The following is a 24,455-nucleotide window of genomic DNA, read 5'->3' on the forward strand; positions in this document are numbered from 1 at the left end:
ATTCAAAAACGTTTCTGAATCGACCTGACGGCATGTAAATAACACTAAATGGAAGAATATCATGGATATCATGGATCCTTTTATTTAACACTGAATATGAACAGAGTGTTTCAACTACTAGTAGGAGTCCAGCCAAGCGGAAATTCCTGAAAGATTACAGTAATATGAAGGTTTGGCTTTATCTAGCTTTGTTGGTCGTTACAATACACTAGTTAGCTAGCTTGCTGTTACGGGATGGTTAGCCACCTAGCTAACTTAGTTGAGCTTCCAATCAGAGCTGACGTTAACGTTGGCTGAGAGAAAGTTGTAACGTTTGTAAGGCTCACCAGGTTCAATGGTTAATCTGTATTTTCTTAAAATGTTTTCTCCAAATAGTTGTAATCTTTACGTCGTACCCCGATGCGTGTCATTCATGTGTGCCAAATGGCTGTCATACTGAATTCAACTTAAGCAATATGGCACTGTAATAGTTTCCTGGCTTTTTCTTCAGATGTGCATCGGTATTAGAATCATATGAAGGGTTTTAACAACAGTTACAAACAACTCCTCAGTTCGGCATACCTCACACAAACAGTCCAGGGCTCGATTTAACAGAGTTTGAAGTCCATAAACGCACCTCTTTTTGTTACCACATTTAGCGTTAGCCACAAGAGCGTTAACTGTTTGCTAACCAACGGGCCATAACGTTAGAAAGTAGTGTGACTCTGTTGTATATAATATGGTGTTCTTTTTTGGGGGGGCTGCTGCTGTCTGGCGGGTTATCTGTTAGCCGAGAGTTTCTGAGAGTTTTTCTAAAGAAGTTAAATATGAATCCATATGAAACTTTGGATGTTTGCCAGACAATCAGCGGTAGACGTTATACAAAACACGTCTTCAACCGCCGGCTGCTGTCGCCAGGGAACGTAACCAACTGATATCAGAAAATAGGCTCCTAAACTGAGCGATTGCACAACGAAAAAACTAACACACGGACGGTGTGGAGCTGAGTTTCATGTTGAGGTCCATTATTAGCGTATGGCCGTCCCACCGGTGTAATTACAGTATATTCTGACTGGTGTTTGATTTCAAGTGATAGCATATCGATCATCGTACCGAGGAACGGTTTGAGTGTACAGTCGGTTAGCTTGCTAGCTAGCAACTTATTATCGACTTCATCCTTTCTGTCAGGTAAACGTCAATCTAACGGTAATTATAGTCATCATGGTTTGTTGGTATGCTGTAGCTGGACACTTGGAAGTGATAAGATGTTTTTTTCCAGTATTTGGCAAGCTTTAAAACAGTCTATGCACTTTTCTTTGTGTTATTTTTGTACAGATTGCCACTGAACCCCAAGGAGCATTTTCACTGATTTGATGACCATGAGACGGAGCCCAAGGAGACCCCTGATCCTGAGAAGAAGAAAGTTGCCGTTTCAGCAAAATGATCCACCAGCAGCTGAATCGCAAAGCCGATCTGGTGAAACTGCTTCCAAAGAACCCTCCGAATCCGGTGCCAGTCAGTGCTTCCCCGATGGGATCCGCATTATGGATCATCCCTCCATGTCTGATGTTCAGGTGGTTGTCATTCCCAAAGCAGCAGATCTTCAAAGTGTTATTGGGGCCCTCTCTGTCAAAGGCAAAGAGTGTGGTGTCCAGGGACCGAACAAGTTCATCCTTCTAAGTGGGAATGGAAGCCAGGAGGATGGATTTTTCTGCCAGCCTGCTGCTGAAGGGGATGACGTCTCTATAAGTAGTACAGCTGGTCAACCAGTGAAAGCAGAAACGACGCCCGCTCCAGATGCTAAACCACTCACTGCAATTAAAGCATGTATGGAAATAAGTTTTTCTTCCAAGATGGTGTTTCAAGTACATTTGTGGAGATTATGATTTATTTTTACCTGTTTAACAGCACTGACTTGGTTAACTATCTTTAATCCTTCCTTTGTTTAAGCAATCATGGTTTTTGCTTTTCTTTATTAGTGAATAAGGATCTGGACTGTGGTCCTTTAGATGACAGCCTCACCAATATTCAGTGGCTGGGCAGAATGAACACATCCGCCTTGGAACCAAATCCTGCGAAGCAGCCGACCAACGCGGAGAACAAAAACTCAACTTCACAGCCTTTTCAGGTCAGCTGCTCCTTCTCGTCATCTCAGTGTGAATGATGTGAATTCATTTGCATGTGTGGAGGGATCAGAGTTCTCAGTCATGTCTCAGCATGTCCCCCAAACATCATCCTTTAACTGCTCTGTCTCAAGGAAAAGGTCGCATCAGCGTGGTGATGTGAATCTCCGTAGTATTGGGATTCCAGCGTAGGATTTAGGGGACATATTAGCAGATCCTTGAAGCTTTATTTTACCAGGCAAGACAGTAAGAACGATTTCTTATTTACTATGACGACCTGCAGTTTGCATGTGTGCAGTCTGCAAAGCTGCAAGTTGCCCACCAGGTTTTCCATTCATAAACCTTCCAGAAGTCCTTCCAGAAGTCAGATGTTTCAGCAGAAATCTCTCTATTTTCAATACTATGTTTAACTGATCTAGAATAATCCACCTACATATTAATGCACATAACATGTGTTCAAGCCTCTATTTCGTTTTTCATGTCTTGCACAGGCACAAAATACACACATGGAAGCAGAAGCTGTCCAACAACCCATGTCAGAGAGGCCACCATACTCCTACATGGCCATGATCCAGTTTGCCATCAACAGTCGGAAGAACAGGAGGATGACACTGAAGGAGATTTACACGTGGATCGAGGACCACTTCCCTTACTTCAGAGAGGTGGCCAAACCAGGATGGAAGGTACGCCAGAACTGAAATATAAATGTGTGGTTCACGGGCACACATAACATATAGCAGATAGCATCACTTACTGAAAGATGTCTTTCTCATTCATCATTGCAGAATTCCATCCGCCACAACCTTTCGCTCCACGACATGTTCATTCGTGAGACGTCACCAGATGGTAAGATTTCGTTCTGGACTATCCGGCCTGAGGCGAATCGGTGTCTGACTCTCGACCAGGTGTACAAGGTGAGCGCAGCTGACTCCTTACTGCCGTCACCCTTTTCACATCCTTAAACCTTTATAATGCAGGACGCCCTGAAGCTGAATTATTATTAATCCTCATTCTGCACATTTGATATCATCACCATCCGTTGTGTTGCAGCAGTACACCATCATGGTATATTGTAGTAGGTATACCAGGACATAATATTTGGTGAGATTATAATAAAACCCTTCTGTTTTCATTCCTTTAAGGGTCATTGTAACTAGTAATAACAATAATTGTGTGATACTTTCTGCAAAGGTTACCATATTGTGAGAATCTAATGCCATTGCAACTCTAGTGTCACATGATATTAATGCTGTTTTGTGTGTTTTTTCCACACAGATAAGAAAGATATGTTAGGAGAAATCCCTAATCTTGTTACTTTTTAAAAACAGTTCTGAAGTAACCATGTTCTTTAACAATTATCATGCCCCCCTGACCCCAATCTTGGTTTTCTGCCCTCTCATTCTGCATTTTTCTCTACAGCCTGGCTGTGACCCAATGACTGCTCCTGTTCCAGTGCCAATGCTTTTCTTTCCCCACCAAGTAAGCTGGATTTACCTTTCTTTCAGTTATCTAGGGTCAGTCTCCCTCTCTGCAGTCAGGCAGAAGAAAGAAGAAAAGGGCCAGTAAGTCAGAACGTGTCCACTTTCACTTGCTTGTCTTTGTCGCCAGACCCTTTGACCCGCAGAGCGCAGCTGCAGCTGGAGGTCTAAAGTCTAGGGAAACTTTTTTGTTGCAGGGGGAGATGATATGAGCAGCAGAGAGACTGAAGTCACACTGAAAGTCTAGTCTGCTGTGACACCGCTTGCCTTGTCAAACAAGGAATGTGTATAATCCTCCATAAGGTGTAGGTGCAGTTCTAAGAGTCTAACTTATAACTGTACTTGCAGCTTGTCAGTAAATTGTATTCAGGAATGAGCGAGCACAGTAAAGCCACTGAAGCAGTACACTTGAACTCTATAAAGTGATGTCACGGCATTTGATTTTTCACAGCAACAAAAGAGGATGCTTCCAGATGCAAGAAAAACAGCAACGGGCCCCGGTGAGTTAAATGAGGGGAGGAGTTGGCGTAATGCACAACCACTTTTTAGATTGAAAAACTGGCCATTAAGACGCTCCACTCCGGGTTGTTGTTGTCTTTTCCTCGTTCAGAGAGAAAGATGAAACCTCTTCTCCCTCGAACGGATTCCTACTTGGTTCCTATCCAGCTCCCCGTCGCCTCCTCCGTCTATCTGCCGTCCTCATCGGCGCAGTTCCCCCCCTCTGGCTCGCAGCAGAAGCAGAACACTTCACGGGGAGCCAAGAGAGTGCGGATAGCTCCTAAGGTAAAGTCTCTGTCATGCATTTTTTAATTATTGATGAATCCAAAGGCAGACTCTTGATGTTGCTTCTGGTGATGTGAAGTGTTACAGTTTGTCACCATCGATGTGGGATCAGCTCTGCAGGAGAAAGGCCGGTTAAGTCTGCTTCGATTCTGCCATGCAGGACACAGTTACTGGTAGGATCGTAACGTCCACGGTTGTGTGTTTTGCAGGTGACCCAGAGTGACGTCCCGGCCACGGTGATGTACCCTCAGAAGAGCAAAGACCTCAAGGTGAAGGTGAAGGACGAGCCGGTGTGTGTTCCAGTCAAATGCGAGACTCCCAAATCCCTTCCCAAGAGTCAAGCCAGCAGCTCTCGACGAAAGCAGCGCCTGGTTCACTCCGTGCACGAGGAGCCCGTCCTCCTCTGCCCCGACAATACTTTCTTTGATTCTGGCGTCGCCTCCGATGCCTCGACTTTCCAGGACGTGCGGGACGCCGAGCTGGACGAGCACCAGCATGAGCAGCACAGCCCCGATCGGGAGTTCTCCTTCAAGACCCCCATAAAAAGCAGCAGCCACCTGACCTCCTCCACGCCCAGCAAGCCCCCCTCTAATGTCTTGCCCGAGCCCTGGAAAGTGACCCCTGTGGGCAAAGGCGGCCAAAACGTTCTGGACTTCAGCCCCATCCGCACGCCAGGTGGTCCTGCAGTCACGCCGCGGCCTGACTACACCACCTTCAGCTTCAACAGCACTCCCTTTAAAGACTTGCCTCTGTTCAGCTCCCCCAGAGAGCTGCTCACGTCAGCCCCCTCCAGGGCGACCGGACCAACGGACTCTCCCATCGAATGCCTCAGGAGCAGCTGCTCCAGAGAGCTGCTGCAGGCGGGAGGCGCCACACCGGCGAACCGCTCAGTCACTGAGGGCCTCGTGCTGGACACAATGAACGACAGCCTGAGCAAGATACTGGTGGACATTAGCTTCACTGGTCTGGATGATGAGGACTTGGGTATCGCCAATATCAGCTGGTCCGAATTCCTCCCTCAGTTAAAGTAGCCTGAGAGCTGAAACACATTATATTTCAGTTACGTGGATGTGTCCTCTGTTTTCCAGAACACTACAGGCTGGAAACATCACACAGAAAGAGCGAAGCAGATGCAAACGAGGGAAAAGTTACCATTTGAGAAAACTGTCAGAATTGGAGACAGTTAATTAAGATTATATGACCTGGATTAGAGGAAGATGAGTGAACATAGTTTTAGATTAAAGCTAAAATCCACAATGTTGCGTCATTGTTATGTCTTACCTGGTGGGAGACACGCTTCCTGGGACTGACCCTGAAAATGGCCTCTAATTTCAAACTAAATCAACTTAAAAGTGACACTAAAAGCTGTGGGTTTGCAGCTTTGATTGAATGGATGCACTCTTCCATTCAGCTGCTGCACTTTTACAGCTTTAACGCTCGAGGAAGCCCATTTGCTTTTAAAGAATTTGCTTTCGTTTGCATCTGCTTTGCTTTTCTCTGGATGTTTCTGGCTGCTGTTGTGATAAAAGTCAGAAAATGATCTGTTGTCAACGGGTCAATTAGCAAAGCCTCACATTGTTCCTCTCATCACTCAGTAACTCTCTGCGCTGTCTGTAAAAATGTCAATGTGGGAACTTTGAACATAGTCCTCTTTTCGTTGTCATTTATCCCACCTGTCATATCTGTCTGTGCCGTTGAAGGAATCGCCCGAGAGGAGTGACACGTCTAAGTGTACATGTATGTTGATTTGCACATTTTAATATATTATTTAGCTTTTATGTATGTAAATGGAAAGACATTATATTGCCTGATAAGCCAGTTCTTTTGATTCGGGCGCCTCCTGGAATCGCCTTTTAGAGCTTTTAGATCGTGATCGAGATCGTTATTAGCAATAAACAACAGCGAAGTAATCCAGCTGGCACTAACAGCAGCGAGACTGCCTCTGTACGTTGATCTGTCTTCACCTTTTAACTTGTTAATTTTCTTCCAGTACTTGTTCATCAGTATGCCGCTTTGTACCTGCAGAGAGGGACATTCTGCATGCAATGACTCCTCATGCCAGCACTCGTATTTGAAGTCTGCTGGGAACAACACGCTTCATATTTTGTGTCCGTCTAGCACAGATTGTGTCAGTTGTGAATAAAGATGCAAACAGCCTGAGTATGTTTCTGTTCACCACAAATGGAACGCAGTTTTTCGGAGGACAGAACGGGAGACGATTGGCTTTAATACTTCCTTCAGCTCTGTCAGCACGTGTGTTTATGCAGGGAGAGGCTTTGCATTGCAGTGAGCCGATCTGTTTCCAAACGGCAGGCAAGAGTGAAATGTGGTTTCTAGCAAACGGTTCTCAAAGCACGTGCCTTGTTCTGTTTTCTGAAGGTGGTTTTTCTCTGCACAATGCATTTATAGGGCTGTTTTTGACCAAAAGAACACTTTTAATTGCCTTACAGTCACATTTAATCAATGTAAATATACAATTTCTTCAACTTCACACCAGTACAGTACAACAGTGTTGAATCTGAAAAACTACATTGCAAGGGTGCCTATTTTTATTTATATGTGAATAAACGTTGAAACCATTGACAGATTGTCTCTGATTCAAAAATGACTTTATTGATTCTAACAGAACTTTGTAAAAAATGAGCAGAGCAGAACTTCAGATGTTCATTAGAAATGATAGTGATAGATAAAATTACCTTCTATTCCAGTGCAGAAATACCCAACATAAGCTTAAGTCTTAAAATCCTATTTTCTAAGAATTCTACACAGCAGTCAGATATGCCACCTGTTGCCAGCATAGTTGCTTCTCGCACCTCGGTATCAAAATGGACACACCGGTTTAAAGTGTAAATGAAAAAGGGTTGTCAGAGTTGTTGAGGTGGATTCCAGGGAGTCTGTAGGAGGAGGGGTCTTCAGTATGTCTGGACTTCCTGTTGAGCCACTTCCAGAAGGATCTGCAGCTGCTTGCTGCAGTAGTCTGGGAATGTTGAGGAGAGTCAGAATTACGAAAGAGTTCAGACGGCTTTTCATTCCTGCCAAAGTTAGGACAAAAGGTGCAGAGCGGGGTTTAGTAAGCTGTGGGCTGAAAACCTTTCTAAGCTCTGGACCAGCAGGGTCTTAGTCTCAGGCCGACTCTTGTGTGAAAAGTATATTTCCCTCTCTGTTACATACAAGCTTGTCCATGCTCTGCAAGCCTTCAAGTCCTCCTCCACTCAAAAACATGTCTCTTATTTTTGTACCTATGATTAAATGTTTGACTTCCTGTTTGGAAGTCAGTCCTGGTCCAATATTCAACGAGTGTGATGTGAAAACCTGAAGCCTCCAATTCACAAACACAGACAGTGAAGATGTCTCCTGTGAAGTAGTTACTTTTTAAATAATACATATTTGTATAATCATAGATTCAGGATTATTTCATGAGATGAAAAGATGTATTTTGAGGGGTTACATCAACATAAATGAACTTATTTTGTGGGGGAAAAAAACATCAGAAACACACTATTAGTCAGAGTACAGTGTTTTTATATACGTCTTAAAACGTGTCTGGAGGTGATCAGTAGGAAAAGTTCAGTTTTGCTCCAAACATCCCATCAAATCATGTCATTTTAAGCTCAGACTTACTGAAGATGCGTCTCCATCGATTGGGCAGGCGAAACCGGGCGACGGTCACGTAGTAAACAGGGACCCCGGTCAGCGTGAGGGCGCAGCTCCGCCCTGTGTTCCAGGGGTCCGAGTACAGAGACAGACCCACGATGAAGAAGCAAACCACGGTGAAGGTGACGGCGATGGCCAGGGGCACCTCAAAAAGACCAAAATAAAACAGCTTAGTGTTCAGTTTTAAAGGAGAGGGGCGTGCAGTCTGTAACCCAGACACACTAACCTTGAAAGGTCTTGGGTGGAGGGGGAAGCGATATCGATGGATGAGCATCCCCAAGGTCGCCAAGGCGATGAAGAACCAGCGGGCAAAGGAGGCAAAGTTGATGAGCTGGTAGATCTCTCCGGTGATTAACATCAGCACCACCAAGGGGTACTGGAGACAGACAATGCAGCTCTAATGACACATTCATCCTCAGACTACTGCTGCGACTGTAACACATGGCAACGTGTTTCCCTACCAGTAAACAAGTTATTAAAACTCAACTCAGATTCAACTCAACTCACATTTAGATGGTGGAAAGTTAAACCCCTTGACACCAGTTATACAAATAACATGCAAAGAATGAAGAGTAATTAGAAAATAAAGGACATTGCAGTAAATTAACAAAACAGACTATTCAAATTAACTTCAATAATTACATATTTTGTTTTTATACATTTAAAGTTCATCCTTGATCCTGGAAACAGTAGTTTGGCATGCATGCGCCATCTGCTGGTGAAGATCGTGAGGTGCAGTTGAAAGCTCAGAAAGAAAAGCTAGTAAGTGGACCCTGAGTTCTACTGTTTATCAGACATGCCAACATTGCCTCGCGTCTCATGTTTGAAGCATTTTTACCAGGAGCAGCACAGCTGGCAAAGGTGTTTGTCTGCGGATGTGAATCATGGAAAAGATTGGAGGCCAGTGACCCTCCCTGGCTCCCACAAACAGCATCCTGCGGCACAAACAGCAAGGCTCACAATCAGGCTGTTAACACACACACACACACACATATAGGGATGACAGAAATAACACGCCTGTGCTCAGATTACCTGGGTGCCCCGAAGAAGCCGCCGTTAAGCGCTCCAAGGCAGGACAGAGCCACAAGAATGGGAATCACGGATGCCAGTCCCTGGAGAGCGCGGTTTGCGAACGTCTGCAGGGACATGCGGCAACATTTCAACACACTGTGCACCTATTTCCTGTGATTCACCTTTTAAATACAGGCAACTACGGCGCAGCACTGACCACGGCCACAGCGTCAGACAGGAGCAGCTCGGCCGGGGTCATCATGGTGTAGTAGGCCACGTTAACAAGCACGTAAAAGACTGTCACCGTCACCATGGAGCAGATTATGGCCAGCGGGATGGTTCTGATGACACACAGAGATGTGACAGCGTTTTCAAGGTGGCTTTTAGAACAAAATGATTGGATGTGTCAGCTGTAAAATACCTGTTAGGGTTTATGACTTCTTCTGTGACAAAGTTCAGGTAAAACCTAAGGGAAAAAGGAAAAGCTTGTCCATAGTTCTGACTGTTTTTTTGCTTTTTTAAAGTAATATTTCTGGTTAATATAAGGTTCCATGTATGGTAAAATAAGGCAATGAAGCCTGTGAATACTTACCATCCACCGTAGGCGTACAGGCCATTATAGAAGGCCAGTGGCAACCTATCCAATGTTAAAGAGTCGACCTCGAAGCCATTCTGGAAATTCTCTGTTTTACCTGGAAAAGAGACGACACAGAGAGTGACTGAGCATTATCAATAAATGACACATGTATCCTCAGGAGAAGCAGTTTCATCCTCCCACCTTTGGCCAGAGCGATGACACCAGGGATGATGATGAGGACCAGAGCAAACGTCTTGATGAAGGTCAAGGTGACCTGAGTGCGAGAGGCCATGGTCACACTCCAGCAGTTGACTGCCACGATAAACGCTACACCGATGCAAAGACAAACAGCTGGTAAGAGACGATACGTAGTGTAATGTATAACGGAAGTGTGGATGGACGGAGGAGGTTTGAGAGCACCCACTCAGGCCGATGACGCTGACGAGCTTGATTAGCGCCGTGGGAGCAGCGCAAGGTGCAAAGAACGGCTCCACCACATAGCGTCCGAAAGCCAGGGACACATAGGAAGCCACAGCCGGCCTGGAAATAGAAAACATGGTGGTCATGTGGTGTGATCTGACTTCAAGTCAGGACAAACGGGGACAAAACCAAAGTAACCAACCTGATGAATAAGAATTCAACCCAGAGTCGTAAAAAGGCTGGCAGCGGCCCCAGTGTCTCCAGTAAGTAAGTGTAGTGGCCTCCTGATTTTGTAAAGCTGGTGCCCAGTTCAGCATAGCACAGGGCCCCTAAAGACCAGAGAGCAGACCAGGGAAGAACAGATGAAATAGATCAGCGTTTATGTTATATGGTGATATGTATGCTAGCTCTGCTGCTCTTTGGATGGGTTTGTTGGGCAAAACCACAAAATCTGGAAAAGACCATGGATTGCCATGAAATTTGGCCCCCTACTGGATGAATCTGATAACATTGGTGATCCCGTCTCTCCATCTAGCACCACCATCAGGTCGAAATTTAAATTTGTCCACTACCTGACAAAATAGCCCCAAAACTACAAATAGCATCACCTGTGATTTGTGTTCAGTGCTAACTAGTAGATGTTAGCATGCTAATATGCAAAACTAACTGTAAGGATAGGTAAAAGATTTTACCTGCTAGCTTAAATATAAGTCGCATTGTCATCCTGCACATGCTAGCAATTAGCATGTTAGCAAATGTCAGCATGCCAACATGCTAAACTAACAGTAAACGCACTTAAACTTCAGTAGCATTGTCATCCTGCACACGTTAGCATTTTGGTTTTAGCATATTAGTGAATGTTAGCATGCTAACATGCTAACATGCTAAGCTAACAGTAAACACATGTAAAAGATTCTTCTTAAACATCAGAAGCATTGTCATTGTGCCCACATTAGCATCTTGATGCTAGAAGTTCCCTGTTAGCATGGCCACACCCTCTTTGTATTGTTATTGTGTAACTCGTGAATAACATGCAGCTAAATGTGCAAGTTTAATGCAGGGGGGACATTTGTTTACATGGAGTCTGGAGTGTGCTAAGATACAGATTTCAGCGATTAATTGATTACAATTAATGATATAATGATTCATTGCAATACTCTTTAAATTCATTGAAAGACACTGAAATAAAGTGAGCAATTAAATACAGCAATATTTGATTTCATTATCCTTGATTAAAAGAATTAATGTAAGTGATTTTTAAAAGGATTTAAAATGTATTAAATGCTCCATTGTTTCACCGCACACTGCACTAAACACATGTTTACTTCAAGTAACACATAGAAGGTTTGACAGCAGATGAATCACGCCATCGGGCACCTCACCAAACAAGGACAGGACCCCACACAGCGCCCACACCAGCAGAGAGAGCCCCACGCTGCCACTGTTCATCAGGACCCCCTTGGGCGCGATGAAGATCCCACTGCCCACCACCGTGCCGATGATGAAGGACACGGCAGGCAGCAGGCTGATCTCCCTCCGAAGGTGCACCACCTCCTCTTCTGCCTTCTCCTTCTTGTCGCCCTCCTCTCTCTTCATTTGTGAATCGTGCATTTCTCTGTGACCACAGTTACTCTCTTTACTTCTGCTCATTTGCGTCTACATCCTATATCAGCCCTGCAAACTTCCAGTTCTTACCTCGTGTTTGCCTCAGCCTGATTGTTGCTCGACTCCGAAGCAGCAGCAGGATCCTTCCAACTTCTCCCACTGACGCTTTCCCCCCCAAACACCAATCAACAGCCCTCCCAGTGCTTCCTGTTAACCCTTTTGGATGCACATTTGCAGCAGTGTAGTGAATGTGCATGGGGCTGTGGTTGGGAGATAATGCTGGCGACAACATAGCCACCTTCTCCCCCTAACTTATCCCGCATGTTTTTCTTCCCTCATTGGCTCTTACCCCACCCGCCCCAGCCTGAGCAGGGAACAAAGCCATCTCTCTTCCAGGCTTCGGTAATTACAGCACTTTGCTGCATGCATGTGCTCTTATGTGTGTGTACAGCTTGACAGGGGAAAGGGTCAGGGCGTTGTAGAGGCAGCTGCATGCAGGGGGGGGGCTTTCAAGAACAACACACATTTTCATCTTGGCCCCTTCCAAAGCTCTGCTTCACAGAGTTTTGGTGTTGAATCCCTTCGTTAAACTAATTCTGCTTCCCAGCTTTCATGCACACGTAGCTGAACCTGAACCAGCGTTTCAGGATCAAACAGGCCTCAGAACAGATTTGAATGTGAAGTTTATCAGCCATGTCCTGCCAAGCAGTGGTATGATGATGATGTAGCAAGAACTCTGCTGATACAAGCTTGAGTTGAAGAGACCTTTATTAACAAGCAGTATCAGATCAGATGCCGGTCATCCGAGAGAGCTTAAGGGTCAGATCAGAGGACTCTGCCCTTAACATACAGACAACACAATATATAGCATGACGTTTTGTCTTACTCCACCCGTACCTTTCCTAACTCAAAAACCAGATCATGTTTTGGGCATATGTGCCACTGAGGAATGTTTTCTTTTGCGACAAGCTATATCTATCTCTTTGAGAGGTTTACGTCCTAATAGCCCCTCTATAAACTTTACCACCTTTGGTGTCCCTTTCCCTGATCTGACCTTACGTGGCCTCACATACCACAACTAAAAGTAGTCTACATTTAAACATCAGTTTCCCCCAATTATGCTTAATCTAACATATATTTGATATTTAGTTGATCTGATCATATACCTCAAATGGAAGGCAACAGAAAGCACACCATAAAAGTCACCGAGGCCACTCCACTGGCTTGTTTTTACTTATTTTCACTTGACCGGCCGCTCCATGGATGTCAGCTTCACTTCATCAGCGATAGCGCCGCTTGTTAAAATTCCTCCGCATGCCGTACGCACCGAGAGCTTCCTCTGCTCGAGACTTATGAAGTGTGAATCGCATCTGCAGTCAGACGTCAGCGGCTGTCATGTGGAGTCGTTCAGAGCCAAAAGCCGATGTTGCAACATTATTGGATTTTATTCGATGGCACTCATGCGTCCAGATTCGGCGTAGCAGCATGATGCCTTTGTTTTGCTGGAAGAAGCTGAGAGATGCAGGAATATTTGCGGGGATTTCCTGCAGTTAAAGCCAATAAACATTTAACAAGTTAAACTAAGCTTGGCGATTTGATTTACAGGCACAAACTGTTGCTTCACATTCAAGCAGTTATGTCTTGCAGTATGTTATGTAATGAGATATGAAGATATAATTGGAAAGAATGCATGTTGTGTACATCATTCAGTCCACTATGCAGTCCAGAACCTGGACACCAAAGTCCCGCCTCAGAAATGACAACAGTTACTAGTTGCTGCATTTCAAAATCCTGCATCTCCTTCCTTACTATGCTAAATAGATACTAGAAAAGACTGGAATTCACATGATGATATAAATAGATTTGGCAACCATGCATTGCACTCACTGGAGATGCACTGTTTTAACACTTCTATATATAATAATATCAGAGGCAAGCAGAAATGTGGCATTCCCATATGACTTCTGTTAAAAAACAGTCCTCATCTGAAGCTTCGCTGCATCATCATGTTCTGTGGCTTCTGTTCGGATGGCTGGATTTGGCGTTGGGTTTGTGTTAGCGCTGCATGTGACAGTTGCTCATAATAACAACAGAAAGAAAAAGAAAATAAAGGCACAACAGGCAAAGTCATTAAAAGTACACTTTTACTTTTTGTGCTTCTTTTAAAGTGTGCTTGACATGCACTAAGTCTAAATAGATGTTTATTCCAAAAAAAATGGATTCTTAAACGCGAAAAGAACCTTTGAAACCCCATATTTAATTAAAAACAGCAGAAAAACAACATATCAAATGTTGAATCTGAGACATTTCATTGTTTTTTGAAAATGATATCCCCAGTTAGAAGTTCATGCCAGCAACACGTTTCCAAAAAGTTGTGACAGTGGCAACAAAAGGCTGGAAAAGTTGGTAAATGCTAAAAGAAAACACCTGCTGGAAAATCTCACAGTTAATGAGGTTAACTGAGGGCAGGTGAGTAACATGAGTGGGTATGAAAAGAGCCTCCCAGAGGGGCTGAGTCTTTGTGGAGGGGTTCACCACTCTGTGACAGGCAGCGCTGCCAAATACTGCTCTGCACAGAAAACCACTGCAGTTCATCTCCTCAGTTCCCAAACCCCGACAGAGCTGTTCAAAGAAGAGGTGATGCACGAGAGGCCTGAACATGAGCCGGTCCCAAATGTATTCAAACATGCTGCTGCATCAAATTTTAAACAAAGATAAAAACTAAACCAATCAAATGTCTCAGTTTTCAATCTTTCTGTCGTCTTTGTGCTGTTTTCAGTTAAATCTGGAGTTTCACTGTTTGCAAATCACCACATTCTCTATTTACATTTTAGTTTACAAATTTTTTTTACAAATTCTGCAATACTGAAAGTACCATTTCAAAGTACTTATAAAAGTGCACTTTATTGTAAGTATATTATAACTTGTATTTAAGTGCACTTTTAAAGAGTGCACTAAATTACAAATACTTTTAGCACTAAAGTGTACTTATGAAAAGTGTACTTATTTTCAAGTATTTTCATGTTAGCATGCTTAATTAAAGTGTACTTTTAATTTTGCTTGATTTAAAGCATATTTCAGTATATTTCCAACACACTGGTGATATACAGCTGTGTGTTTTGTGTTTTTTGATGTTCATGAATCCTGATTTTTCAATGATGTACTTCAGTGCACTTGAAGTTTGTAAAAAAGTTCTGCCAATTTAGCAACTGTTCAAGGATACTCAAGTATTACTCAAGTGGTACTCAAGCACTCAAGATAAGCTTAGATAAGAAAAAACTTTATTGATCGCACGTCAGGGAAATTTAGTTGTTCCAGACAGCAAAAATAAAAAGGAGAAAAACAACAAATAGACAATAAAAAAGGGATACAAAATAAAATCAACTATATATTCATTCACATATATCAATTATAAATGTGTACATTATTTACAAAAGCAGTATAAAAATAATATTTCCTTGAGATACTGAAAACGATGAATATTTTCAGTACCAAGTAGTAGATAAACGAGTCATGATAGACTACATTTGTCCAGCAGAGGGAGCTGAACTATTTGCCTGAAGGATTGACTCAAAGCAGGCTGCACTTTGTTTCCCTTCCAGAAGATGGCAGCGTCACCTCACACTACATATCAACTATCTGTCTGCGTTGCTTGTTGCCTTTCTGCCTCAGGTAAGGCTCTGGGACATCTGGAGCATCACACTGTGAAATCCCAGGGCAGGTCTGACTTCAGCCCCCCTCCCACCCCAGCAGGTAACTCTGCCGCCAGCTCACACACCCGCCCCAGGAGACGTGAGGCCGACTCCCCTGCTGTTTTCCACCTGACCTCCCAAGATCCCTGCCCAGTCAAGTGGAGGCCAAACCAGCCCGAACCGCTCTCTCCCACTCTCTGATTAAAAAGGGATCTTTGGGGATCTGGATCTGATATGAAAACACAGAACCCTTGTTGGGAATCTACAATAAGATAAAACACACTGACACGTTACCATTATCCACCTCCCCCCTTATGGATTATCCCTCTCAAGGTACACAAGGAGAGAAGAGTCATCCTCCATGCTATCCTCATGGAGACATCGCCTTGGCAACCAGCTGAGGTCTCTGCATGCATGTGCAACAAGTCCCGGCGTCTTGAATCCCCCAATTACAAGCCCCATTATCACATGTTCTGTGTGGACGTGTGTGTGACCCTGTCCTGGGAATTAATTAACCCACACACACACACACACACACACACACACACACACACACACACACCATATGACCGCACTACACATATACATACATAAGCAGCACTCAGTCATATGGAAGCAGCCGTAAAGAAATGCTCACACACACACACACACACACACAGTTCAGTGGAAACAAGCACAGAGAGTGTGATTTAGGCTGCTCCTGCAGATTAAGCACAGACAGAAAGTCACATTTAATGAGAGTTAAATGATCCCTGCCGGAGGGATCCTGTTTCTAAAATAGATTTATTGGACGAGGAGGAATGAGGGGTTGAATTTTCCTCCCTAGCTGGTGCTTTTATTGAGAAATTCCTGGTGTTTTTGTTTTGCTCGCAGCGGTGGAGGACGTTTTCAGATATTTTATTTAATACTGCACTGTAAAAAATGCTCTTAATACAAATAAAAGTCATGCATTCAAAAATCTTTCTTAAATAAAAGCACAGAGGTATTAAAATCAAAATATACTTCATGTACCAAAAGTACTAATTAGGCAGAATTGCCCATTTCTGTCTCATATATATATTTATTATATTGCTGCATTAATGTGTGAATAATTTTAACGTTGCAGCTTGTAAATGTGTGGCTAATTTTTAATCATTCTATATACTGCTGGATGTCTTAATTTAAAATAATATAGAATACATTATTTGCTGATTATATTTCATATTAACAATCTAATCTGCAAGGCAGCTGGTAGCTAAAGTTATCAAATAAATGTAGCGTCGTAAAAAAAGAACAATATTTGCCTCCAAAATGATGTAGAAGTATAAAGTAGCACAAAGTGGAAATATTCTGTAAAGTACAAGTACCTCACAACTGAATTTAAGTACAGTACATGAGTAAAGTACACTCGCTGCTGGAGTATTTCTTCAGGGAAACATAATCAATAGGTATTTATTTTAGCTTTTATTTAGATTTCAGTCACATTTTTTGTATTCATGTTCTTTTTCTCTTTATTTTTGTGATGCTGATCATTAAAGCCATGTTCTGCATCAGCACACCTTTTCTGTTCAAATTTACGTATTTCTGTAACACTGTTGGACGTGTTCTCATTGGTTGCACCTGATCTTACCTGCTTCAAAGCAGCTCTGGGCCTGCACACATTTGTGCTTATAATCGTTCTGCATTGTGAAATTGATAAACACATTAGCCTGCTTTGGGGCCCTGGGGCTTAAATGATCTCCTGGGCTCTTATTAGCCCCGAGCTCAGCCCCCTCTGAAATCTGTACTGCATTTCTTATTATATAGAATCCACCACCCCAGTTTTCCTGTGGCAGGTTTTAAAGTAGATTTGGACTTCAGAGCTTTTTAGTGGTCCCTGTAATCCATCCTCGAATTAATATGCAACAGCTCTAAAATATCTTAATCACTGTGTGAATGCAAACCAGTTTGTTTCTATTGGGTCTCACCAGTTACCAGTATCATAAAACTGGATCCCACAAGTCAAAATCCAGTGACAGAAAAATACGAAAAGTGTGAGCTCTGAATTGGCTCTCGGGACGCGCAGTCACGGACGTTGCTGTTAGCATTCAGGTCATGCCTCACAGCACATCTGTTATTGCTGTGAGTCTGGCAAACCTCACACACACACACTTCACCGTACAGTGTTTCCAGTATGAATAGCGTCGGCTGGGAACAGGATCATTCCATTAGATGACATACAGCGCACGTGATGGATGGGGTTGGGCGATGCTGCGTGGATAAAACCAATCGACAGGTGACAGCAGAGTGCTGGAGCGTGCTGTTTAGTCGAGAAGCTCGCAGTTTATTCTGAGATTACGCTTCCGCCCACGACAGAAAGGCACAGCGAGGCGGAAGCGACAGAAATGTAAAGTCCAGCGTTGCATTCGGTGGCACGCTTCGCTGCCATGGCGTCTCTCACCAAAACAAGAAAGGCTGCGATTGGAAGAAGCCCTCTTTGGGAATTCGAGGTCTTCCCCAGTGTCTGAAGTGTGAATAAACACCACGGGCTCTGCTGCATGATGATTCGCTCCCCCACTGTCCAGAAGCCAAGACGCAAAGAACCCGGTTTTGAAAAAGGAAAGACAACAATACATCATCCTTGTCTGACTCAGCGGCTCCCAGAAGGAAATCTCTTTCTCTGCTGCTCTAATCTCGTTTTCTCTCCTCTCGTAGACGCATCCCGGGTGTTTGGAGTCCTGGACAGGTTCTCGTACGCTTCCTGTCTGCAGGGGGAATGATCTCAGATCTGAGTCTGGAACAATGTGTCTCCTTTCCGGTAAATTCACCTTGATGTTCCTCATACTGGTCAAACTGGCCTGAACACTGGGTCAGATGGCCATCCCAGTTTCAGGTTATGTCAGGTTTGGGTCTTTCTAGTGTTCTGATCTCGGGTGCAACTAAAAGTACGAGCCTGATAATAGCTGGGGACGCTGATCACTTTGAACCAATAGGGAGCTGACTTCAGCTACCTGTGTTCGTTGTAGCCCTGCTCCTGTGTCTGCAGCAGAACTGCAAAATTTAATGATTAACATGCTTACAAACTCACGAATACCTGTCTACAATGCCACTGAAATCACTTTGCATAAAAGACACTAAACAAGCTAGTAGGGTAAATTAGCTACCTTTAATGTTAACCCAGTATAATGTCAATATTTGACTTTCAGGTCTTTGCATGGTTAAGCAGTTTTGCAGTGATTGACTGTTAACAGTTGCTGCTGCTGCAGGTAATTCTCTGCTTGAGGTATCTCATTAGCTAATGGTAACCCAGAGCTTAGTCAGTGACCCACTGTTTCTGGATAGAGGTTTGAGGAGCAGAGTAACAGCAGCATCATGTGGCCTCTTTTAGATATTTCCAGTTTTATGAAGTCTGTGAGTCCAGCGAGCTTGTCTCAGTCTCAACTGTAGAGCACACCAGGATGGAGAGCATCAGTTTTAAGTGTAACATGGTTGGTGCTTTTAACAAGCTGCACACCACACAATGTCATTTCAATCAACTAGAATTCAGAATAATAGTTTCATGGCATTCTCCTTCATTAAATGACTCCTTCGCTTTGCTTTGTGTCTTCTTTCTACAAACCGTCTGACTCCTTTTAGCTAGAAGCAGTTAAAACCAGCAGTTCTGTTTGGATCGAAGATTTCTCAATGTAAATCTTTCCGCCGTGTTACTGCTGTGTTATACCCTTCGTCCAATGAGAGCTGACGCAGACAGTAGAGAGTGAGTCATCAGGCAGGACCCCACGAGTTTCACAATGCAGTGAAATCTCTAACAGGGAGAGACTTCGATTAGTGTGTGTAAATCGATAAAACCACCTTCAATAATGTGATTAACCTCTCCACATCTTAACTTGATTATGATTACCTTTAAAACTCTCAACTTTTGTCTTAATTATGTTGCAGAACTGCGTCAGTAAATCACTAAACAACGAGCAATCTCCATGAAAAATCTGATTAAAGTGCACAAGTCAATGTAATAATGAACCAGTTGATACTTCCTCAGCTGCCACTGACTGCAGCCATTAGTTGTGACTCTACTTTGCCGTCATGCGTGGCACCTTGAATTATAGATGTCACTGTCATGCCTAAATGTTTGCACTATTTTCAATGATATCAGTCTATATTGATGTCATCAGTCATCAGGTCTGTGTTCTTTATATGTTCCTGCAAGCCTAAAAGCATCCGTTATTCAGTACTGGTCTCACATCTAAGAGATGGACCGCCTGTCGCTGTGCAGACGATTCATGTCGTCTTACGGTTCGGCGAGGTTCACCACTTTGTGAACACATGATTGGATAAAGGAGGTCAATACATGGGAAATACAAATGCACACTGTATTTTGTCCGATTCATTCACTTTATTTTCATTTAATCACCATTTTGCATCCAAACTGACGTTGCTTTCAGTATTTCTTTGTCAGATGCGATGCTGCCACACTTGAAATAGATTGGATCAAACGCAATTTTTAGTACTTCTGTACGTGTGGGAAATGTTCCCATCAGGCATTGTATTTCTCAGAGGACTCCTCGTTGAATTTACGAGAGCATTAAAGCAGGAGTAACCCACAGTGTCCGTTTCATCGCAGCAAAATAAATTGGTCATTAAAGCTCATTCTCATTCAACAGATATTGATTTGGTCTGAGTGAAACTGTAATTACATCGTATTACTTACACCGTGATGGACTGTGGGGTGGCAGACTTGTCTCTGCTAACATCTTATCATGCTGCCAAAGCCGAGCTGTGGTGAGAGGCTGTAAGTAATGTTCGTTTTCTGGCCGGATTTCAAGGTATACACTGTAAAACACTGCAACAGACTGACTGAAGCTGTTTGTTAGCAAATAAGACAAACAAAATCTGTCCGTCCAAACAAGCTTACAGCTTAGTTCAGACTTTGACTCAGTCACCATTTCCGTTCATAGGACTTTATTTGCTTTGTGTCTGCCTCTCTGTGGCCTGATTCACTGTGAGAACAGAGAACCAGCCCACAGAGAGGCAGACAGAAGACCATGACGTTCGGTTTTTGTGATTCTGGCATCCCCGTCGTCAAGCTTTCATCGCTGTGGTGTCGCTGAACTGCGTTTTCCAGTGATCACTTCTCAATTAAGCTTTGTGAAAAGAATAGCGGCGTCCTTGGTGCCAAGACGACAGCAGGACTCCCTGACTGATCGTCTCAGTAGTCTGGATGAGGAAACCCGGGAGAGGGAAAGGTGGTGGGGCAAGAGGAGCCAAAGGGGGCTAAGGGCCAGACCCGATGATTTTGGACCACTGACAGCCTCCCTGGAACCGCTGTCAATCATTCTGGACTAAGAAACCAGAATTGAATGCATAAAACCTTTATATGTATAATAAATGTTGTTACAGATGCTATCCAGACTCTATTGTTGTCAAGTTCACATTACTTGATTGGTGGGTGACATTTTCCCAACAACTGGGGGACTAGGTGTCCCCATGTTTGAAAAAGGAAAAAACGTATACGCCCTCTCGGACTCCCCGATGGTTGATAAAACATGATAAAGAGCCCTCTATGGTGGCACAATAGGAAAGAAAATGTCCTAAAACGGCATCTAGTGTTCCCTTCCAGTGGAGAAAACATGATGAACTACCTTCTGGGGTGCCTGTCCAGTGGAGAAAATGTCATAAAGTGCCCTGTAGGGCACCCTTCCAGTGGAGAAAACATGATGAAATGCCCTCTATGGTGCTCATCCAGTGGAGAAAACACAATTAAGTACCCTGTACGGTGCTCGTTCAGTGGAGAAAGCACTATAGAGTGCCCTCTAGTGGTGAAAATGTCATAAAGTGCCCTGTAGGGTGCCCTTCCAGTGGAGAAAACATAATAAATAAAGTTCCCTTCCAGTGAAGACAACATGATGAAATGCCCTCTAGGCTGCCCCTCCAGTGGTGTGTGTGTGTGTGTGTGTGTGTGTGTATATATATATATATATATATATATATATATATATATATATATATATATATATATATATATAGAGAGAGGCTTCTCTGGAAAATGAGTTTGCCTCTACGTACCTCTAAATATTTGCATAGTTAATAGCTCCCTGTGTGTTTTTATTATAAAGGTGCAGAAGTTCAAGTTTAATATATAATAAAATGATATTAATCTTAACCAGAGTTCGGAGCTGTTTCACAATACATGCATCCCAACTTCCTACTCGTGGGTACCGCTCATACAGCCTGAGTCTGCGACCGTCCTGTAAATACCACAACAAGATGAGACAACGTCCCAAACTCAGAAGATCCTACATCATCTCTGTTGTGCTGCAGAGTTACAGAAAGTTTGATGAGTCTTCTTTGCTTTCCATCAGTGCTTTTTCCCTGCTGATCCACTGGATTCACGGAGCATTTTAACCATGGCGCCGCAGCTTCCTAACCTCAGCCTAGAAGATATGTTTTAGACTCTAAACCTTAACTGCGGCGGAGGGGGAGGTCAGAAAACGGTCATGTGAATCAGTTTTGAAAGAGTCATTCGTAACGGTTTTGGAAGGCACAGGATGACATTATGCCCGAAAGCGGCGGCGGATCAGCAAACGCTCATGCGTGTCATTTTCTCTTTTATACTTTGTCATTTAGCTCGGAGGACTTGTTTGGGATTCAAGCCAGAGATGCTCCGTTTCTCAAACCTCCGTGTTTGTTCCCGCCAAGAGTTCCATCAAACTTTACTGAAGCAAACGCCAAGACTGTCGTAACGGCTTGGCTGAGATGCACGAAGAGATACTGAGTCAATTCATCTAAAACATCTAAGAAAGCAACAAAATCACCTTATATGACATTATTTCTGGCTGTATACATTAAGTAACCATGGCGAGCCACTAAAATAGGTAATTTATCACCTTTTTCCAGCGACTACAGGTCCAGTAAGTGATAAATGACTGCTTTCATGAGCACTGAAGAGGCCAGAAGTCGTATATTATGTCAGAAATAACCGTGGTTACGCAGCTACTGTTCAACCCAGATATACTGCATGTGATTCATAACATGTTTAAATTCTGCGAGGGAGCTGTAAAACTTATTGTATCCGACTAACCTTGTAAATACTCCAGCGGCAAGTATGACAAACGACCCAAGAACAGGGATCAGAGTGAATTTTGAAAATCCCGAGCAGGCCGCAGACGAATCGGGCTGAATTTTGAGAGTAAACGCACATCCAGCCCTCGAGAGCACGTAACTAATGGCCTATGAGGAAATGTCATGAAGTTAACAAAGGATGACATTAAACTGCCGAAGCTAAATATACACTCAGCACTAGCTTCTGTTTTTGTCAGAGAAGGTTAATTAATGTCATCCTGAAAAGTTTTGCTATAGGAAGAACTGAGAGGTCGCCATGGAGATGTGGCTGCGCTTTTGATTAGCTTGAGTCGCAGTCACGGGTTATAAAACTTTTCCTCTTCTTTTATTATTGTTTTTTTTTTTTTAGATGAGCTGATAGAGGCCAAAAAAATCACCCCCTGCCAGCCAGACGAACATCAGCGCACGGCTCAGCGAGGGAGCGAGCCACCAATCTGCGATCTGCCCTCTGGAAGCGGTTTGAAGTGCTGTTGAGCGGATGGATGCATGAGAGCGCTTTCATTGCATTCACCTGGACAGCCGCTGACCCAGCAGATCGCGCTGATGGACGACAATTGCGGGGCGTCTCTCCTCCAGCGCGGAGGCTCGGCTGACCGGGCCGCGGTCCAGCTCCGCGGGAGTGAACGGCCTGGCGCTGCCTGCGCCGCCGGCGACTTGCCTTATCTTCCCAGGTTAATCATATAATCCCAAACTGCTGGAGATGCTGAGAGAGAGAGAGAGAGAGACAAAGAAACTGAGAGAGAGAGCCAAGAGAGTTTTGGCGTCCATGAATGGCTCTCTGAGGACGGGGTTATTCTTGCACTCTGGATTAGACCCAATAACTCTCTGTTCTGTTCAGAATCTCAGTAGGCAAACACTGCATTTAAAACCCTCTTGTAAAAATCACTGAAATCACCTGTTTTCACACGATTGAGGCCAAAATCCTTAACTTTTTGTGTGAAATTGTTCAATTCACCTGTCAGATGTTATCAAGCACACAAATGTGCATTTACCTTACTGGTATAGAGACTTGTTCTGACTCCCAACTCTTTGGCATCACTTTTTCAGGCCCTGGGTACCCCATTAGTGCGATATTTCAATGTGCAGGGTAGCATCAAAAGCAAGAAAAGCCCGGTGGTGGGACCGGTCAAACACGAGTCCTTCGTTCAGGGCACCAGAGTTTGCATCCTGCGTGAAACCAAAAGTCGAGGCAGATTTCTTTTCTAAGTGAAGTCACGTACGTAACTTAATGTACGTACGTGACTTCATGCACGTAAGTAACATACGTAGCTAACATGCATGATCTTTTTCTGAAGCTAAGTAGTTTTGATGCCTAATCCTAACTTAAGTCTTGCCATTTCACAGCATTAACTGCATATTTATTACTGTTCTCAGCAAGCTTTATTTCTGAGAGTCTGCACACTTATTGCTGCTAACTTGACCGCGGAGCCCTGCACGTTGGAAAATGCTGCTGAAGTGCTGTAAAAAGTGATGCCAAGCGGTCCTGAATCGTCCGTATGTGACGAGTTGTTGAGGATTTCTTGTATTCCACAGGTTTTCTGTCCACATTATGAGATAAAAAATCCACTTCAGCCCCTGCTATTACAATCTTAAAACTAAAACTGCAGCTCTCACGCAACTGTGTCAAACGCAGCACTGAACGTGCATCACTGTTCCTCCCACCCACACTCTGCTCTGCTGTAACCTTTCCGGCTTTTAGTTGTAAGCTCTTTCAGGCTCCATCAAAGGAAGAGTTTAACATTTTCATTATTTGCTTTCTTACTGAGAGTTAGAGGAGAAGGTCAATGCCACTCTCGTGCTTGTCTGCTAAATATAAAGCTACAGCTAGGGTAAGGTTAGCTTAGCTCAGCTTATTATAAAGACTGGAACAGGGCTAGCTTGGATCTGCAAACATTTCTGTAATTTCTTGAGCAATTGATGAGGACAGAAGGAGGTTTTTGCATGAAATCCTGCATAACCGATCAAATGGTGGCCCTGAGAGCTGAAGAAAACACATGCAAATCAACAAAACCCAGGTAAATTAACACATGCGACATTTAGAAAAGTGCTGTTAGTG

The 24,455-nt window shown here is 43.6% G+C and overlaps 2 protein-coding genes across 3 annotated transcripts; one reads left to right on the forward strand and one right to left on the reverse strand.

The window, feature by feature from the left end:
• Nucleotides 1-22: 22 nt before the first annotated feature.
• foxm1 (forkhead box M1) lies at nucleotides 23-6,520 on the forward strand. Its single transcript, XM_041963694.1, has 9 exons — nucleotides 23-170; nucleotides 1,315-1,806; nucleotides 1,959-2,107; nucleotides 2,594-2,785; nucleotides 2,888-3,016; nucleotides 3,522-3,581; nucleotides 4,032-4,080; nucleotides 4,191-4,363; nucleotides 4,573-6,520. The coding sequence occupies exons 2-9, from the start codon at nucleotides 1,353-1,355 to the stop codon at nucleotides 5,392-5,394; spliced, it is 2,028 nt and encodes a 675-aa protein (XP_041819628.1). The 5' UTR covers nucleotides 23-170; nucleotides 1,315-1,352; the 3' UTR covers nucleotides 5,395-6,520.
• Nucleotides 6,521-6,910: 390 nt separating this feature from the next.
• Nucleotides 6,911-11,775, reverse strand: si:ch73-352p4.8 (cystine/glutamate transporter). 2 transcript variants are annotated; one of them, XM_041963696.1, is made up of 13 exons: nucleotides 11,721-11,775; nucleotides 11,408-11,640; nucleotides 10,228-10,354; nucleotides 10,030-10,145; nucleotides 9,807-9,932; nucleotides 9,621-9,720; nucleotides 9,450-9,494; nucleotides 9,246-9,369; nucleotides 9,050-9,153; nucleotides 8,856-8,952; nucleotides 8,244-8,393; nucleotides 7,985-8,162; nucleotides 6,911-7,340 (listed from the first exon to the last, which is right to left on the reverse strand). In XM_041963696.1, the coding sequence occupies exons 2-13, from the start codon at nucleotides 11,634-11,636 to the stop codon at nucleotides 7,276-7,278; spliced, it is 1,461 nt and encodes a 486-aa protein (XP_041819630.1). In that variant the 5' UTR covers nucleotides 11,637-11,640; nucleotides 11,721-11,775; the 3' UTR covers nucleotides 6,911-7,275. The 2 variants fall into 2 exon arrangements, with proteins under 2 accessions (XP_041819630.1, XP_041819629.1); XM_041963695.1 differs by having other exon boundaries at nucleotides 11,408-11,774.
• Between the last annotated feature and the right edge of the window lie 12,680 nt (nucleotides 11,776-24,455).

The sequence above is a fragment of the Chelmon rostratus genome, chromosome 22, assembly GCF_017976325.1.
Source record: "Chelmon rostratus isolate fCheRos1 chromosome 22, fCheRos1.pri, whole genome shotgun sequence".
Taxonomy (NCBI): Eukaryota; Metazoa; Chordata; class Actinopteri; order Chaetodontiformes; family Chaetodontidae; genus Chelmon; species Chelmon rostratus.